The 18,946-nt window shown below is 39.1% G+C and overlaps 1 protein-coding gene across 8 annotated transcripts in view; it reads left to right on the forward strand.

Moving 5' to 3' along the window:
• Positions 1-18,946, forward strand: part of PPARGC1A (PPARG coactivator 1 alpha) — a 609,701-nt gene that overhangs the window by 505,475 nt on the left and 85,280 nt on the right. For 5 of the 8 annotated variants that reach the window (XM_070613065.1, XM_070613067.1, XM_070613063.1 and 2 more), the window contains one exon: positions 13,492-13,671. In XM_070613065.1, coding sequence (XP_070469166.1) covers positions 13,492-13,671 — 180 coding nt within the window. Of the gene's footprint in view, positions 1-8,224; positions 12,221-13,491; positions 13,672-18,946 lie in introns of those variants that run through there. The other 3 variants (XM_008513562.2, XM_070613068.1, XM_070613062.1) reach the window with 3 other exon arrangements.

Genomic DNA, 18,946 nt, shown 5'->3' on the forward strand with positions numbered 1-18,946 from the left:
TTTTGCTTTCTCTGAGTGCAGGAAAATGTGAAGTTAAAAAGGTCATGCTAGTGAATACTGTTTGAGCATCCAGCATTGTAAGAGAAGAGCTGGTAGTTTATCAAGGCTTTGTCCTTCCTGAGGTTTATCATTTACCTGGTCTTACTCTGCTTACTCCATTGTCACCAGGGCTCCCTCTCCTAATTTTCTATTAGGGAATTTAGTGTGCCTGTCGCTATTCATTGGAAAATCTCCAAGCTGGGTGGTATTAGGTGGCTCTGGAGCTCAGATCTTCTACCTCCTGCTAAATAGAGTTGTATGTACAAAGAGAACAGCTGAACAGGAAAACTCTGTAACTCCCAGTGACACATCAACTATTCTGTGATACAGCCACGGTTATTAGATTTGCTAATAATGCCATGATAAAATATTTTAGGCATATGACCTTCTTTTCTCCCTTCACACCCTACAATATCTCAGATGATTCACTTCAAATTATAAAGATGCAAGGTCTCCTTTTACCAAATATAATGAGCTTTTTATTTAAGGGGTGAGGGCTCTAGTTTAAGGAGGCAAAAGGGTTACTTTAAGCTCTTAGTTCCCTAGATGCTATACACCTTATTCCTATTTACACAACCCTAAATTTAGGATCCATCCTCTTTTCTAAATCTTCTCTTTCTGGGTAACATCATTTCTTACCTGTTGTAAAACCAAATCACATGTTCATATGTTAAATTGCATCCATATGCAGGCATCAGTAAATAGCCACTATCACATCAGTTGTGTTGCTTTCACTCTTACTGTGCAAGCATAGTCTTGGTCATACACATGATTTGTGCCACTTAATAGAGTTAATGATGAACAGGATGAAAGCTTGCTGTTTCCCTGGGGCAACTAGCTGGGCTTTGTCAGAAACCCAGGTCTGGAGAAGCTGGTCTTCTCATAGCCAATATGTGTGGCTGAAAGTGTTATATATTTTACAAATTTTCTTGTGCCCTTTTTCTGGAATGGTTAGAAAGTTAAATATCCATATTACAAGGCAAGTGATGAAAAGAGCAAGCTGTGCTCTTTTAGCAAAGTTGAGCACCAGTTGGCTTTCTTGGGCATGCTCTCTGATTTCCGTGCCTCTGTACAACGAAACATTTAGATTCACCTTGCACAAAAAAGTCTTCCCAAGCCTGTCTCTGCCAAGGCAGACACATCATTGCATTTGAGAGTTGGCAGGGATCTTAGATATAATTGAATCCGGCCGTCTCCTTGGACAGATAAGGAAACTGAGGCTCAGGATCATTAAGTGAAACTGCCCAAAGTTGAATTGCAGGCTAGTGACACAGCTGAAGGAGCACCCATTTTCTCCCTTCCATCCTTTTTCTTTCATTTTGGGCTAAATCAAGATTCACAAAGTCATTCTACTTATCAAATAGTCTTGAGCCTCCTGTAATCACTTTAAATCTCCTGAACTTGGCTTTGGTTCCAGCCTCATTTCCCCTCTTCTCATGAAAAATTTTTAATGGTCAAAATAATGATCACCCAAATGTAGAAAGAGTGATTTGCAGGAAAGGTCCACGAAACTGTGACAACGCTAACTTAGAGGGGCAAATAGTAAAGCTTTCATTCCTGTGGAGATAGTCAGCCTTCCAGGGGAGAGAGGGTGGGTCAACCTCTCATGTTATATTTGGAGAGACCAGAATGAGCTTCCTGCCTAAGAACCGGGCTGACACGTGACAGCCTTTATACAGGGGGTCCACATTTAGGGACAGATTATGTTCCAGAAGTTCAATTGCAAGTCGCTGCTTTGAATCTTGGACTGCATTTTCCTCATCCGGGCAATTTCATGTATCTCCAGTAGGAGTCACGTCTCAAACAGCTCCTCCCTCAGCCTTCTAAGACTGCCCCTTCCTATTCTCCAATTGGTAACATCTCTTCCTGAGAAATTTTCTTAATAGTTTAGTCATACCATTCTGAAGGCATTTACTATTTTTTTTCTCAGTATGTGCTTCTGAACTCTATGAGATGCTAGAAGGGAAGAAAAAATATGACTAACAAATAGATGCTTTGGTATAAATAACTAAAATCCCCTTAACCCTACCAAGGATAATTACATTTTTGATTGGAAAGTTTAACTTAACTGATGAAATTTCAAATTAAGAAACAGAGTGAAGACGGTAGTGGCATCTGGGAGTCAACGTTTTGGGCCCATCTGAGGCAAGCGGATAGTAGTTTGTAGTTCACCTCTCCCTATAATTCAGGGCTCACAGGGTTTCTCAGAGTGCGAGGTAGGAACCTCTCCCCAGGCTGCTCCTGAGTGGAACCTCGCCTCCTGAGAGGAGCAGCTATTAGACTTGGTGTGATAAACAGAAATGTCTTCCTTTTAAGTGTCCAATGAATATTTGAGACTTACATTGGATGTCAGGGACTATTTCTATTTACTACATTCCCTGTATGTTAAGAAGGCATAGCTATAAGTTTGAATCTCTATGTTTCTTTAAAAATGAATAGTTTTTATTATTCTTCTGAACATAGAGGTTATACACATTTATTATAGAAAATTTCAAAAATTTCAGAAAGGTGCATACTCACACATGAAGAAAATTGAAAGGAACCTAAAATGTCCTCAGCCACTATTAACACCTTATTATATATTATCCTTGTCCTCTTCCCTCTTCTTTCTTTCTAAGAGGATATATTTGTATGTAAATTTGTTGGGATTATAGTTTTTTCAAACATAATTTTAAAACAATATATTTTGCACATTTTCTCATTATACCATTAAATGTATTTTACAACAGTTTTTAATGATAGCATTGAATATATGTAATGAATATATGTACATGAATATTATATATATATATAGTGTTGTATAGATTATTTAACTAGAGCATTACTGTTGGATATTTACACTGCTTTCAAATTTTCAGTAATGTAAATAATGTAGCATTAACTATCCTCACACCAAAAATCTTTGCCCGCATCCCCCTGTTATTTCCTTAAGATGAATTTCTGGGTCTATGGAGATGCCCATTTTTAACATTTTTGATACATATTGCCTGCTTATCCTCCAGAAAAATTTGTCCCCATTTATAATCCTACCATTAGTATTTTACATCTATTTTTGATTGAGCTGCTAAATGTGGAGGTTAATCTTAGAAGTGTTCTTTTGATTAAGAATGTTTCCTCCAAAATCTTGTGTCTAGTTGGGCTAGCAAATATAAAATGAGATTTTATAAAAGTCATCATAAAATTTAGCTTAGACCTTAAGCTAATTGCTCTTAAGATGAGAATGTATTTTCTTTCTACATCTCCACATTTGCAGGATCTATATTAGCTCTGCTAGAGGAAATTCAAATATCAAAGCACTAGAAAAATCTACAACAGAAACAAAAACAAAATAACTAGAACCTTTTGAAGGCTTTTTTGGTGGGATTGAAAAAAAAACACTTCACTTATTTAATTCTTCCATTTTGAGACTAGTTGAAAAATACAATTTTCTTCTCTAAAATCAAGTTAAGCTCATTAGGACCCAAGCTCTAGAAATAAGTACCAGAGGGAACTGTGTGACTAACAAAAATTTTTTCAACTCAGTAATTTATGTACCTCAGTTTTCTCCAGCTCTCACTAACTTCAGTTAGGGGATAAAATGTCTTTCTTACTAAGTGAACTATTATGTTATTGAGGTTCAGTAGCCATTTAAATTTTTAAATAGTACCAAATTTAGTAAAATATCATGTGCTTTATTTTCAGTTTCAGTAAAAAAAGAAATTGCTAAATAATCCTGTTGAACATTCCTTGTTTAAATAATCAATAACTCACTGCATTATAGCTGAATTAACCTGAAATAATTAAAGTAAATGAAAATGTCTGTAGATGCACATATATCGCAGAGTTAAGCATCAGACAAAATCAAATTTTAATCATCCTTTTATTATCTCTTATCTGTGGTCCTAATAAGCATAATTCTTGCTTTATGTTTAGATTAATCCAATTGACTGCAGCTTTGATTAATTTTCCCATTATTTTTTGTTTTAATGTAAAAAATGCCAAGAGCAGCTTTTGAGGTCCACGTGAAAATATAGGCTGACTCAATTGCATAGAGCTGGTCTGCAGAAGATTTTTTATTGGAGATGGGAGATGTATTGCTGAGGCTATCACCTCTAGTTTACTAAAAAATAAAAATAAATAAGTGAATGTTAAGAGGCATTAAAGCTGTTCATTAACTCTTCTCTAATTTGTTTCCCCAAAGGTGCTTTGTTCCCATTGACATCGACCATGACAGTTTTGTGTAAATTAAGTCTTGATTTTCGAGTGTTTATTGGCTAGAGGTCTTTGTTATATCCTGCCCTGCTACCAACTTCTGGGCCCCGCACAGCCTCTGCTTCAAACACGTCCCAGAAGCTCAGAGCATGTGCTCAGAAACTGACACAGGGTATCAGGATCAATTAGCCCCTCTAGGAATTAAAAGCAAGCAATTGAATGCCTCTTAACAATGATTAACTTTAAAATTATTAGCAATTCTGGGCAGATCCTTTTTCTTTCTGGAAGAATGCTCTAGGCAGGTAGCAGTCCCAGGAATGTTAGTTTCTAGTTATGTAGGCACTCTCTTGGCTATAAAGTTGCCTTAGGGGTCTTGGCTGTGCTTTTGATTTGGGAATGAATATTATTCTTATGTATGAAACTTTAGTTCTTTCTAGAAGGGTTTTCTGAGACCTGTAATCTCTTGTTGGCTGCTATCTAAACACTTGCTCTGTCTTATTTTTCTCGATTAGAACATGGGTACACACATAATCTTTATTGTGTAGTTTTGAGGACCAAATTGATTGAAATGTGGTATATAAAAAGCTGATATTAATGTCTAGCTTATGTAAACTCTGCTGTATAGGTTTTCTTTTCCATTTTTCTTTCTTGAAAAGTTTTAGTCAAATTTATTCTTATGTAGTTTATTGTAAGTTTATAAAAAGGAGCAAAGATATTTATACTAGCAGCTATTTACTTCTGAGTTCTCACCTGTGTACAATAATGACATCAAAATCAATTCTCTTTGCTGTTGTCTAATTGGGTATTTGAGTACTTATTGGGTATTAGAGTTTGATTGTGTTTATTTCTTAGCAGTAGCGGTTGTCTGAAATATGGAAAGTGGGAAAAGCCTGTAATTTGGGGCAGGGGTGGGGAAAGAAACCTAAATTTATGTACTTTGTCAAATATTTTTGTCATAGAATCAAATTATTCTTCTGAAAGTTTATTTTCTCTCTTGTTATCAACTCTAAGGATAGATTCTCTAGCCTCGACCAAAGTAGGAGCTTTGGGAAACGTTAACAGAACTACCGGGGGGAGAAATTCCATTGGGGTGGAATCTAGGCTTTGTGTAGATATGGAACATTATGGGCACTCAACAGATGTTAATAAATACCTCTTTCTATTGTTGAGACAAAATGGGGGTGATTTGGGTGTGAATTGTAATGGTTAGTGGAAGGACTTTGTACCTAAAAAGGGTGTGTTTTAAGGAGAAGAGGAATCTGTATATTGAGCAAAGTAACGTTGTTGTTTTTTCATATCAAATTATTCTCCATTTTTAAAGGCTGTCATTCCCCTAAAATTGTAAGCTCCCTTGTGTCCATGTCATATGCCTTCTTGGCAGTCCTTGCAATATGTTGCTGTGGACACAGTAAGGTTTCAATAGATCCTTGTTGATTGAAACCAAACATTTGGAAATCTTGAAGGCAGAGTTGACGAGGGGGTAAAAAAGGGCTGGAGGGAGAGAGGAAGGGAAACAGTCAAAGCAGAGAGAGAATTAACTATAGAAACCTCCTGGGAAGTCAGAAAAGACCAAGGTTTATGAGCAAGCAACAATTTACGTTCTCCTGAGAAAAGAAAAAACTGGACAGAAGAGAATGTTTAATCTGAAGAGCTAATTAACCAAATTATAAGACCTCTAAAATATCCCTCATGTTACAGTTGTAATTTTGGGACTTAAAAAAAATGGTGGAAGGTACTCTTATTTGTCCCAAGAATGTATTTAAATTTTGATTTGTACAGAAATAGAAATTTGAGGGAAAAATTGCAGTATGCTGTGGTTTATAAATCATTTCAATGTTTTGAGTCTTGACTAACCCTCTTTGTGATGGTGAAGGAAAAAAAAAAAGGGTATATTAAACCACCTCTGGTTTCAGTGGATGTGCTGATTTGATTAGGAAAAAGGTGGAATTAGGTGGCAAAAAGATAAACAAGAATACCCCAGCAAGATGATGTGAGCAGGTTACAATATCCAAAACAATACTAGAAAATGTTGCAGTGTAAAGAATTTCCCTAAAAGGTGTGAATAGGATTTAAAAAAATAGATAATAGATGCTGAGCATTCGATGAGCACTATTAAAAGTATCAGAGAATAGCACAACACGGGAATCACCTGATAATAATTAATAAACATCAATTCTTCATGGTCAAGTGACCAATATTATTTCACAGTTGACTGTGTTGAGGGTAGAGCCAATGACCCTTGCCCTGAATTTTAATAATTTACTGTAGTTTTACATTAAATCAGAATACAATTGGGAAGAAAATGAGTGTTTCTTTGTGGGGAGTGCAGAGTAATGCCACTAATTGCATGTATAAAACCCTTCCCGAGATTGTATTTTCCTGTTCTTGCTTGATTTAGAAAATTAAAACTACAGTAATTTTCTGCTATTTGTAAGAGGGAAAATGTACCAGTGTAATATATTCAGCTAACTTAAAATGCCAAAGCTTTCGGCCATCTTTTTATGTCCCGTAATGACAAGCTGTCAATTTCATCACATTGTTCAGGAATTTACTAGCAACTTGTTGCAGATATCAGAGTAGACAAATCTCTTATAATATATGTGATCGGAAAGAAGCAGCCGTCTGCTGTTTTTTTGTCTTTTTGTTTTTTCTTTCAGTTTAATATTTGAGCAACTTTATATTTAAATTATATGTTAGAGCAAATCACTGTTTTTTCTTTATAAAGAGATGGACAATAGAGAATACATTAAATTAACATTGGTAGAATAGGAGTTTAAGTTCATAGTGTTTTAAAAATTATTTTTAGATAGCTATCTGGAGAATGTTTTTCAGAAAAGTTATCAAGTAAAAGAATTGGGCTGATTTTAAAAGTATTTTGGGCTTAACATTTTATAAAAACACACATATTCACAAATATGTATATGTGTGCACGTCCCTGGAACTTGGAAGGGTTAAATCAGATCACTGTATGTTATGGAAAGGGTTTTCCGCCGGTGTCTAGTGCCTTGGGTTTGTTATGTATTCAGTATGTAGTGTCATCATAAAACAGTTGCACCTGCATTAGCCCTCATTGTCTCAGGGTAGAAGCTGGGAAAAAAAAAAATTAAAAAGCTCAAGAAATAAATCTTTCTGCTAATAGCGTGTCGGTATTTTTCCCTTACTCCACGGACATTTTTGCTCTCAAGTGCAAACTGCACCACCCAGGGCACTAGGGTTGAAATCCAGTGTTTATTCAAAAAGGCACCCTAAGGCATTAGAGAGGAAATGCTCCATGTATGAAAAAAAGGCAGCTGGGAAACTGAGCGGATCTGGGCAGAGCAGCAGCAACTGTATTTACTAACACTTGTTTTCTGGGAGCCTATGAGAGAAATGGAAATAATTAGAAGGAACCTGAAAGGATGGGATTTTGTTTCTTGTTCTCCTTATATGGAGCAAAGCAAACTGCAGTCACACTTCGGGAGCTGGTGTTTCCTACTGCTATGGGGACAGCCGGTTTCTGAGTGGAGGAGTTTGTTTATACCTTAACAAATACAGGCTGCTTTGTTGATTAAACAAGCAAAAAAAAAAAAAAAAAAAACGCATGCCCCATTCCTTGCTTTCAAACACTTCCCCCAACTAGAAAATGTCTCAGAAAAATGCATCATGTGATAAGCTCTTGCTTTAGTCCCAAACCGAGCTGGAATCCACTTGGAGATCTTAAAATTCAAGTCCTTAGAGAGTACACATTTTAGCTAAGAATATAGTTACTCTGTCATGAAACAGGGAGCTTTGCCACTTGCTTGTTTGAAAGGAAAATAATTAAAAAAAGATTGCAGGGGATTTTAGTTATTATATGGCCAGGGCTCCATTTAGAGTCTGTGGCATTCAAAGCTGGCTTTAATCACAGCATGATGCTCGAAGCCTCCAAAAGTCCAAGTGTTTCCTTTCTTTCTTCTTTTGGGATTTTTTTTTTTTTTTCCTAAGCGTTACTTCACTGAGGCAGAGGGCTGCCTTTGAGTGACGTCACGAGTTTGAGCAGCAAGCTGCACAGGAGAAGGGAGGCTGGGTGAGTGACAGCCCAGCCTACTTTTTAATAGCTTTGTCATGTGACTGGGGACTGTAGTAAGACAGGTGCCTTCAGTTCACTCTCAGTAAGGGGCTGGTTGCCTGCATGAGTGTGTGCTCTGTGTCACTGTGAATTGCAGTTGAAAAAGCTTGACTGGCGTCATTCAGGAGCTGGATGGCGTGGGACATGTGCAACCAGGACTCTGTATGGAGTGACATCGAGGTGAGCTGGGACTGGGCTCGCTCGGCGTTGCAGCCAGGACTGAAGCTTCCCTCGAGATGCAATTATTCCTGTAAGGGGGGAAGGGCTCGGGCGAGGAGAGGAGCGAGAAAAGTAGCCCGGGCAGGAGCTTTTGCAAGGGAATCTCAATCTTATCTTAACTCCAATAAGTTTGCTATTTTAAGGTGGCTCTGAGATGCCTTGAGCAAATCAAAGCTTAGCTGCTGTCATCAGTATCTGTTGCAGTTAGAAACTCTTTCCATGTGCCATTGGCTCTGTTTCTCCTCATATGCAATATTTATGCTCTAAGATATTGATATGAATCAGAAGCTGAAGTCTTTCCAGTGGTGTTTAGTGGCCTGCTTGGAAAAATGCCATTTCTATTTATAATCAGATGAAGATAAAAATATTAAAATGGTTGTGCTCAAATATAGTCAGTTTTGACTCTAGTCTGGATTTTTTCCCCCGTCTCTGTTCATCAGACAGAAAACTCACAAAATCCTAAAAATCTTGGTGGGCTATTTTGGATTGCTTTTCCCACAGAACACAAAACAATGAAGCTGATTCCTTTCAAACTCCTATAGGTGGTTGAAAGATTTGGCCGGCAAATTAAAAAAATATACCGTTACAGTGCAAGGGTTTCCATTAGCGTCGGTGCCAGGGAAGCCAATGGTTAAATGTCTGTGTACCACGGAGAGCTGCCTGAAGCCGAGAGAGAATAGAGTTTATGCAGGACTGTGTGTGGAGCTGCTCGCTGCTTGTGTAAAAATAGACGGCAATACATCAATTCCACAGCCTCTGCCGGCTACAATTCATACAGGGGGAAAAAAGCAAGCTGTTTCCTCGTCATCTCTGGAGTCTAGAGTGAGTAGCGGGGGACGGAGGACCTCGGCATGTTTGCCTTCAACACAATGGAATGTTCTCGGAAAGTTTGGGCAACTTGGGAAACAAGCGAAACTTTCTGTGGACTCTGGTGAGATGGACCCAAGTTGAATTGCATGGAGGATCCGAGCAGCGAACAATGACTCTGGCAGAGGACTGCCAGTGCTTCCTCTGGGTAGCCGGGGGCACGTAGGGTAAGGGGGAGGACCAAGCGCCACACGTGATTTGATTAAATAAGATGTCCATGTGGTGCTGCGATACACATCTAAAGTGAAAATAATTTGGCCGAGGCTGTCTGCGAATGCATTTTTCCTATCTAGCGAGGCATGCCCTGGATTCTTAACTCTTTGCTGGGTTTGCAAATGTTGGCTCCGTGTGCCCTCTCTTTCCTTGGCAGATCTATTTGTGGATTGTAATTGTTCTTATCTTGTTGTGATTTCTCAGTAAAGCGGAATAGATATGGATAATTCATGTGTCCTGTAGCTATTATGAGTCAGGGTTATAAGTGGCTTCAAAGTCCTAATTGTCTTCGAGTAGCTGGAGTGTCCTGTGGGTGATAGTCTGGCTGGCACTGTGGGGCTCAGCTGCTGTAGTTTCATTTTTCCATCATGTATTATTCCTGATGCTGCTAGGAGCTGAAAGAGGAACTAGATTATATGGAAATATGCAAGATTTACTTTAATCATTGGAATTTCGGCAGTCATTTTCAAATCAGCGTCAGAACCATTGAGAACAGCAGCCTTTTAATTTTTTTCTTAAGGAGGTGAGGTCTCGGGCTAATCGTCCCCCGCGGATTGAGTTGTCGGTCGGCTGAGCCTGGCCAGTCGCTTCTCTCTTGCTCTGGCGGCAGCAAGCTGCTGGAAGCCCAGCCTTCGCGGCGGCAGCTCTGGGAATCACCTCCGCCGGTCTAAAATATTAGGAGCAGCAGGTAGCGTAGGCAGCTTCATTTTTTGAATCATTAATGTTTGCTGTCATTCTAAAACGTATTATGCCCTTTTGCACATAATGAGAGGACAGCACCTTGGTTAATAAAGGCCTACATCACTATAGCCACTCCAACTCTCCAGTGTTTCACAGTTTAATGAAGGTGATGTACAATCAGGTTACTAAGATTGATGGAGACAATTCACATGACATACACTCCACTAAGACTGTCATTCTTTACTGGCCCCCGCCCCACCCCTTTCCTCTGTCTTGACTATTGTTTTTAAGAAGTAAGATTCTTTTTTCATTAATATAATTAATGCGGCCAGGTCCACTCTTTCTTCTCTCTCTTTAAAATTTACCATCAATGGCACAAAAATCTCCAAAAGGTTAATGGAGAATTATACTTAATTATAATGATTCATTATCATCGGTGCAGTTAAGCTAATTTATTGTCTGCTCCCTAACTAAGAGAAAAGTCTGTTGGGGTGCAATAACGTACAATAATTAGCCTTTTGTGTTTAGTGACTGCTTTATCCTCTTAAATCTTATTATAAAATTAAGGCTACGGTTGTGAAATAGCTGTCATGGTCGCAAAGAAGCAGTAGAATGTGTCTCTGTAATTGCAGTAAAGCACACCTGTTACAGATGTATAGGGAAGCAGTAAATATCAGCATGTCAGATGAGGACAGTTACAGGGCTCACACTAAGTCTCGCATCATCCAAAGGCCAAATATAAATTACTAACAGGAACACTTGCTACCACTAATGTGTTTTAGATTATCAGGATAATGCCACATTCAGAAGCACTGATTTTATTAGCATGTCAACAGTGGCAAGAGCACATGCATATTTTTCAACCATAACAAAAGCAAAAAGGAGGGAGAAAGAGAGACAGGGAAGGAGGGAGACAGGAGAGGAGAGGAAAGAAATAGGTGCGTTACAGCATAGTAAAATACCAAACAATTGAATCGAGTTTTTCAATGGTTTTCAAAAGTTACTGAAAAATACATATTTCTGAAAGGTTACAGGATGTTGAACAAGCCAGGCCGAGTGAGTCCAATGGAAGAGAGGGAGACAGCAAGAAGTTGTTCTCTCCTGGGTAGAACACTTCAGCGATCCGAAACGTGGTTTCCAGGTTATGCTCTTTACAACAGGAACTTAAGCCAGATGTAGAGATCCTATGTTTTCTAACTTATTTTTATTTGTTGTTGTTATCGTTTATGCTTTTTTTTTTTTGAAGAAAAAGACTATCTCCCAATGAAATCCTACCGGTTTTTACACCATTGAAAAAGTTATCCCCTTATCTCTGAAGTGGTCGTGTGGTGGCAGGGTTACCGCAGTGTGTGTGCGCTTGGAGCATAAGCAGGGTGGGCAAGTATGGAGCCAGGAAGCGTTACACCCATAACAAAGCACGAACATTGTACCAGAACAAAATCTCCTCATCAGCCCAGCCTCTGCTTACTTATAAACCTAGTCAAGTATACCGATCTGGATCTGTAACTTTGGGCTAACTCGGATAATAAAAAAAGAAAGACCCATAAAATGATAAGGAAAGAGTTTAGTTGGAGAGAACTGCCCTCTCTTTGCATTGCCTTTGTGCCTGCAATTTGGGAGCTCACCGGGGCCTGGTGGGTTTTAAGGAAGAACTACAGGGATTTTCAGATTCCTCGCAGCCTCTCCTTACCGACTGCTGACTCCATTATCCAAGACCTGCTTCTCGGCATGGTGCTTATGAGCATGCTGCTGCCGATGACCCATGCATTGGAGCCTGCCAGAAATGACAGGGGTGCTCGAGAAGAAAAATCTGCCTAAAACTTATTTTATTCAAAATCTAAATGTCAAGCAGGATCTTCAGCTTCATGCCCAACTGCTGCCTGGATGTGAGCAACTCCACAGCATCTCTCCTGACCTTGGAAGGTAGGGCCAAGAGGGTGCCACTTCAGCGTGTGTCCCTGCTGATTCAGACACCTTGGCTTGCAGGTGGATAAAGTCCTTATGGCTTTGGCATCACCAGCCCCCTGCAATAGGAAGTTTCTGCAGGGTTCTTCACAGTAGGCAGGGAGAAATCAGCAGTTGGATAGCCAACTCCAGGTGAGAAGACCACCCCATTGGTAAGGGGGTCCACTTTCCTCAAAAAGCCACAGTAGGGGACAATTAAAAGACCATTTACTCCACGCATGGAGGTGAAAGACTATGCCAATCTAAAATAGCCTTGGTGACAAGCAGCCCAGACACAGTATAGAATATTTTAAACCTCTCGATATCTTGAAATCATTTTAAAACACCAAAGAAAAGTAGTTCTGTTGAATTCCCTTAGAGCATAGTTTAGGAATACGAAAATGATGAAAAAATATAGTTGTGGTGTGCTATAGTGCTGTAGTGGTTTTTCTTTCCAGACCTCAGGTGATCCCAATCATACACATACATACACATACACACACGTACCAACACACATGACTTGCAGGTTACACATAGTGAAAGATATGAAGATCGGATAGAATCAGATCAGTGGTTTTTGTTCTTCATCTCAAGGAACTTGCTTTTGACCCGTTCAAGATCAAGTTCAGAAGCTCATGAAAAGTCAAGTAAGAGTAAAAGATTTAGATAACAGTTCAAGAGAACCATAGGCAAGTTAAAGGACTTTGCATCATTAGTTGCTAAATGAATTATATGGATTATAATGGTTAAAAGGAGCGTGAATGGAGAAAGTTTTTCCTAGTATAGTTCCTATGTTCTATTTTTCATTTAGCAATTATTCCCTCTCTATTATATGTGATGGCAATTCGAAGATAAAATCAAATTTAGACCCTTCCAAAGGGATTCTACTTGAAAAGTAGAGTGAAATTTGCATATAGTTAACCAGAAAACCATTTGTGACTTAGTAAGTGCTAACTATCAAAGAGGCACAAACAAATCCAGTTGATTTCTAACTGGAAAAATTAGAGAAGGCTTCACGGCATTTACCATGAATTTGGAGGTAAAATTTTGGAAGGAACGGATCAGGCGAAGTATCTTTTGAGAGCAAAGTGAGTAAACGAATTGAGGATGTTTTTTCTGGTGACTAAAACCCTGGAAACCAGCTTTGGTGGAGTCGTTGAGCTAACCAGGCTTAATTCCTATCACATGCTGTTGCAGTTTAATAAATTCCTGCAGTTAATAAAGGCTTTTTTCCCCCCTGCCTCCTGCAGTGTGCTGCTCTGGTTGGTGAAGACCAGCCTCTTTGCCCAGATCTTCCCGAACTTGACCTTTCCGAACTAGACGTGAATGACTTGGATACAGACGGCTTTCTGGGTGGACTCAAGTGGTGCAGTGACCAATCAGAAATCATATCCAATCAGTACAACAATGAGCCTTCTAACATATTTGAGGTAAGGACATCCCTTGGTGAAAATTAATTTCTCCTCGAACTTGGCTTGGGCCACGCTAACATGATTATTGGCCTGAAAGTACAATGGGTTCTTACTTTGCTGTCATCAAAAGACTCTTTATCACGGTTAGGCACTTCCTATTTTACGAAAAACAAATAGATATTTTTTTTTTCTTTTGAGAATTAAGGGGCTAGGAACCAACAACAAAGTGCATTAAACTGTGTTGAAATGCTGAGGGATTGTGAAAGAATTAGGGAAAAAGAAGAACAAAAGTCTAAACCTGTTTATTCCTATTTCCCACAGAAAATGGTGCCTAATATAAATTAATGTAGAATGTAAAAGAATGCATTTCTTTTTAACCAAGGGGTTAGATATCTACTTTATTTGTTTTACAAAGTAAGCAAGCAATTATTATTATTATTATATTTTTGGTCATACCTCTGATTTCTCTATTTTATGGAAACTTCTAAACTCACCTACTCTAATATTTACTTATAAATTAGTCAAAATTCATTTGCCTTTCAATAGTGAGAATTATCTTCCAGACTCTAGACTCTTATTATAAGCCTACCCTATAATAAAGAATGTTAATCTACTACTATTAAAGTGTTACTTTGAGAAAAGAAGTTCTTTCTCACAAGATCAGTACTCATTTACTTGAAAATAAGTGGTTTCTTATAGGGACAAGCATGAAGTGAGTACTGTGGCAAGTGAGTTGAATAAAACTTGTCAAAGCAACTAGTTTTCGGTTTCACAACCACCAGTGCCACCATCATCTAACATCTTCTCCCCCTATGTGCCAACCTCCATACAAAGCACTTTAAATGTATTGTTTATCCACCAGCAGAAACATTTCTTATACTTTATACTTAGATGTCATTTGGTTGAAATATTTATTCTTTTTCCAGCACCCAGCACATGAAAGGTACTGAATAAATGTTTATTGAGTCATTAAGAAAACCAATTCTGCAATATTTACTGAGTTTGTCCAGCACACAGAAGGTGTTAAACAAATGTTTGTTGAATAATGAGTGAATGATGAATATAGTAATGTTAAGAACAATAATAGTAATGACAACAATGACCAACATTTTGGAGCACTTGTGCTTTGTATATCATCTCACTCATCTCTCAAAACAATCTATTGTTTAGATACTATTATTATCATTCTCATTTTACATATGTAAACACTGAATCTCAGAGAGGTTGTGATTTTCCCAAAATCACACAGCTGACGAATAAAGAACTGAGACTTGAACTCCACATTGATCTAACTCCAAAGTCTATATCATTGATAAAAATAGAACAACAGTGAATTTAGGTGACAGCCATCCTTTACAAAGACGTATCAAGCTGCTTCTTTGCTCAATATATTTAAAAATAGAACAGAATCTTTCCTTTCAGTGTTGGTTGAGGTGGAAGCAGGGATAGCTAGTGAGCTGAGGTGGCGGTAGGTTCTGCCCGTGGCTGAGATTTTATAATATGTCGGGAGCATTAAGTGGGTCTGAGAAGAGGGTTTCAGGTAGTGGTGTTGGGGCTGGGGAGAAGGAATAACGTGGAGGAAACACTGGAGGTCTGAGGTTAGTTACACTTTCCCAGGCTTCTCAGCCGGGTCTTAGAAAGTTCATGCGAGGACTTGGCTGGTTAGAACTGGTAAATTGAACATTCCTCATTCAGTACACTTGTCAGGTTACAGGCCCATTTTAAGTCATGCTGCATTAAATAAACAGTACTTTAAAAAATGTCCATCTCTATAGACCTCTTATCTGAAAATCGGCTATTCCTTATTGGGTGAATGCCATGCATTTTGTAGATGATGGTTAGGGAATAACTAAAAGGCGGGGGGAGGTGATGTGGTAGTCAATACCTCCCCGGTGGGCTAGTTTCAAAAAAAGATGACTTTCTCCGTGACCTTGTGTCCCTGTATTTCGTGTTGCAGCCCTTGCTTGAGGTACTTCTCATTTACACCTTCAGGAGCCTTGGTTCAGCAGCTAGTTAGTTATATACAGATGCTTAATCTACACTGAGACACCCCTTTTGTTTCCCTATATGACTTTCTACCACTGATAGAATTGCTTTCAATGCTCTAAAACACAAGGTTGATTTAATTTCATCTTTCATTAGGTCATTTTAAACTGGTGACTCTCAACTGAAGGCAATTTGCCCCCCCCAGGGGACATTTAGCAATGTCTGGAGGTATGTTTGATTGTTAAGAGTAGGGCCAAAAGGATGTTCCTGCCATTTAGTGGGTAGAGACCAGAGATGTTGCTAAATACCCTGCCAGGCACAGGACAGCCCCCACAACAAAGAACTGTTTGGCCTCCAATGACAATAGTGCTGATGCTGAGAAACCCTGTTTAATAAAAGTCCCTGAAATACCCCTTTATAAAACACTCAAGTTGAATTGGTCAGTTTTTTGAGAGAAAATATAGTTAAGATACAGGCTACGAAGACTCAGAAGTCGTATAAAATTATTGAGATGCCAGGGCCTCAGGACTCTGTGTCAGGAATTCTCTTAGTGACAGACAGCAAAAGTAACTGTTTAGATAAGCCTCCATATCAGTTTTCTCTGCTGTCACAAAACCCATTCTTCTTTGTCTATGCAAAGGGTAAGGGCTCCTGTGGCAACACTGTTACAACCAGCGGCAGCTTCCTGACTATTTGCATACAGCTAAATCGCCTCTACTCTTTGCCCTCTAGCGTTAAACTCAAACATTTTTTCTATAAGGGAAAAAAAGTGTTATGTGAGCCTAGGAGGAATTCTAAAATTGTGTCTTCCCTGTGAAGAAGGTCCCACATGCAGCAAAATAACCCTTGAATGGCCACGGCTTTGTGTTGCTGCATTTCCCTCAAGTCTTTTTCCCAGAGCCTGTGCCTTTAAAACTCTCCCAGTGGACTTTCACCCCTGCTCTCTTTCTTCCAGTTCTCAAAGGCCTGCCTCATCACATTTGTGGAAGGCCTTGTACTTGAGCAAGCCAAACAGTCACGGTCTCGGCCACCTCTGATCTGCCAGTAACAACCATCATCTACCTCAGATTCCCAGAATAAAATAAAGCACCCAGTAGTTAAACACTTTCCCCTGACTCAAGCAGCACATTGATGACCCTGCTGGAAACTGGCCACAGGATTTCTGAATTCTAATCAAAGCTGATAGAAGGGGTATTAAGAGCTATACTCAGTACAGCAGAATGTTGAGACGTTGAGAGTAAATAGAAATTTCCTCCTTTGGCCTCTTCCGTACATTTGGATCTAAGTTTAATTTTTATTTAACTTTAGAAGGAAAAAAAAAAGGAATGAAATCGAATGTCACAATTTGTGAAAGAGTGAATTCCTGAGTGGGAGCAAGTTGGGCCAACACGCAATTGTACACGTAGGTTGAGTAACTGGACACACAAACAACGATCTTTGTTTGCACAACCTATGTTTGGATGTGTAAATGCAGGTGACCAGGTATGATTCAGAAGCCACTTAGAAAAACAGGACACAAGGCCTATAGGTGCAGCCTCCAGTGAATCTGACCCATGTGTCAGGAAAACAGGATGCTGTCCCTGGACCGACTGGTAGGAAGATTTATGTTTCAGAATATTGCAACATAACTTCCTTCCCTCTGTTGCCTTTGTGCATTGTTTGAAGGAGGAGAATAAAGGACTACTCTTACAACATGGCATTGTGTAAGGGTGCGTGGCCAGGGGTTAGTTTAAATAGCACATTGGCCTTTCTGAGTCACTGTGGGCCACCCTGTCTCTGCTTTAATGCCTCCGTGATACAACTGAATGGGCATCTTTCATTCATTCATCTGTCACTTCCGAATGCAGCCACTTGGGGTTCTTTAGAACATGGAGAGTGAGAATGTAGCTGTCTCTAGGTCAGTACTCTTAAGGTGTTCTAGGCCTGCCTTTGCTAATGGAGAGAGAAGGCCTCACAGCTGTAGCCAGAATTCACGCTGGGTAGTTAGTGGGAGTCTCAGTACGTCTGATAAGGTGAAATTTCGTAGCAGAAAAAGGGGCAAGGGGTCCTGTTATCTGTCTGGAAGGTGTCCTTCTGCCAAAGGAATGGTAGGTGGAAGCCTACAAGAATACTTAATCATTCTGGTGGGGTACAGATGATTTTACATTTCTTCTTTTGGCTTTCAGTTATATTCTAATTTTTTTCTGAAATAAGCATAAATTGTACTTATCAAAAAGTTAAAACGACAAATCTTGGCTATTCAAAAGACTGTGAACATTTTGGAAGCAGGGAACCTGCTTGTCCTGTTCACTGAAGTTTTTCTAGATGTTTTCTTAGCAAACAGCCGAAAGTAAGTACTCAATAAATATTTGCAGCATAATGAATGAGTTGACCATCATGTATTTGTTGATGGTGGCAACTGTGTTAGGTAATGTGAAGATTACAAAGAAAGTGCAAAAAAATTGCTTCCTAAAGAACTTTAAATCTAGTTTGGGAGGCCAAATTGGGAAACAAATAGCAAACAATGCAAGACGGTGTGTGCATATGTATATACATATATATGTTTACGTACATATATACTAGCAATTGGAAAACAATGTAAGACTATGTATATTCATGTATACATGTACATATATGTTTATATGCATGGGGTTATATATCATATGTCTATTAGCAGTTGGCAAGCATTGCAAGACTGTGTGTATGCATATGTACATGTATGTGTGTGTATCCTAGCTAAGGAGGGAATCAGCAAGAATAATGTTGCCAAGGCTAATAAGAGAATAAGAGTGAAGTGTTTTTATAGAGGGAGCATGTTTGGCAAAGTAAAATATATGTTGATGGGAACAGAGTGGTAGGAGAAGTAAGTTTAGACTTAGGATGGATACAAAATTGTGGCAGGCCATGAGAACCCAGTTGGAAGTGTTTAGAGTATATATAGCAGGAATGAGGGAGCTATTGAAGATTTTTAGCAAAAGGGCAATGTAATCGAGTGGTACTTAAGAGTGATCATTGTCAGAGTTGTACGAGCTATGGACAAGCAGAAAGTAGGGGAAATCTGACAGCAGGCCCTGCTGCATTCCAGACCCTGTGCGAGGCAGGTGCAGGGAAGGGACCTGCAGAGGGGATGGTGTCCAGGGAACAAAGACTTGAAGCACCTTGAAGGAAAATTCCATGAGCTCTGATGACTATGAGTTAGGTTAGAGAGGGAGGTGGCAAAGAACGCTAACTCAAAAATATTCCAAAGAGAATCAGAACTTCATGGATATCTTCTTGGCTAAGGTTCTGCTCACCTTTAGGAGTTGAAGTACTTTCTTAGTCTTGTGAG

The sequence above is a fragment of the Equus przewalskii genome, chromosome 3 (genome assembly GCF_037783145.1).
Source record: "Equus przewalskii isolate Varuska chromosome 3, EquPr2, whole genome shotgun sequence".
Taxonomy (NCBI): Eukaryota; Metazoa; Chordata; class Mammalia; order Perissodactyla; family Equidae; genus Equus; species Equus przewalskii.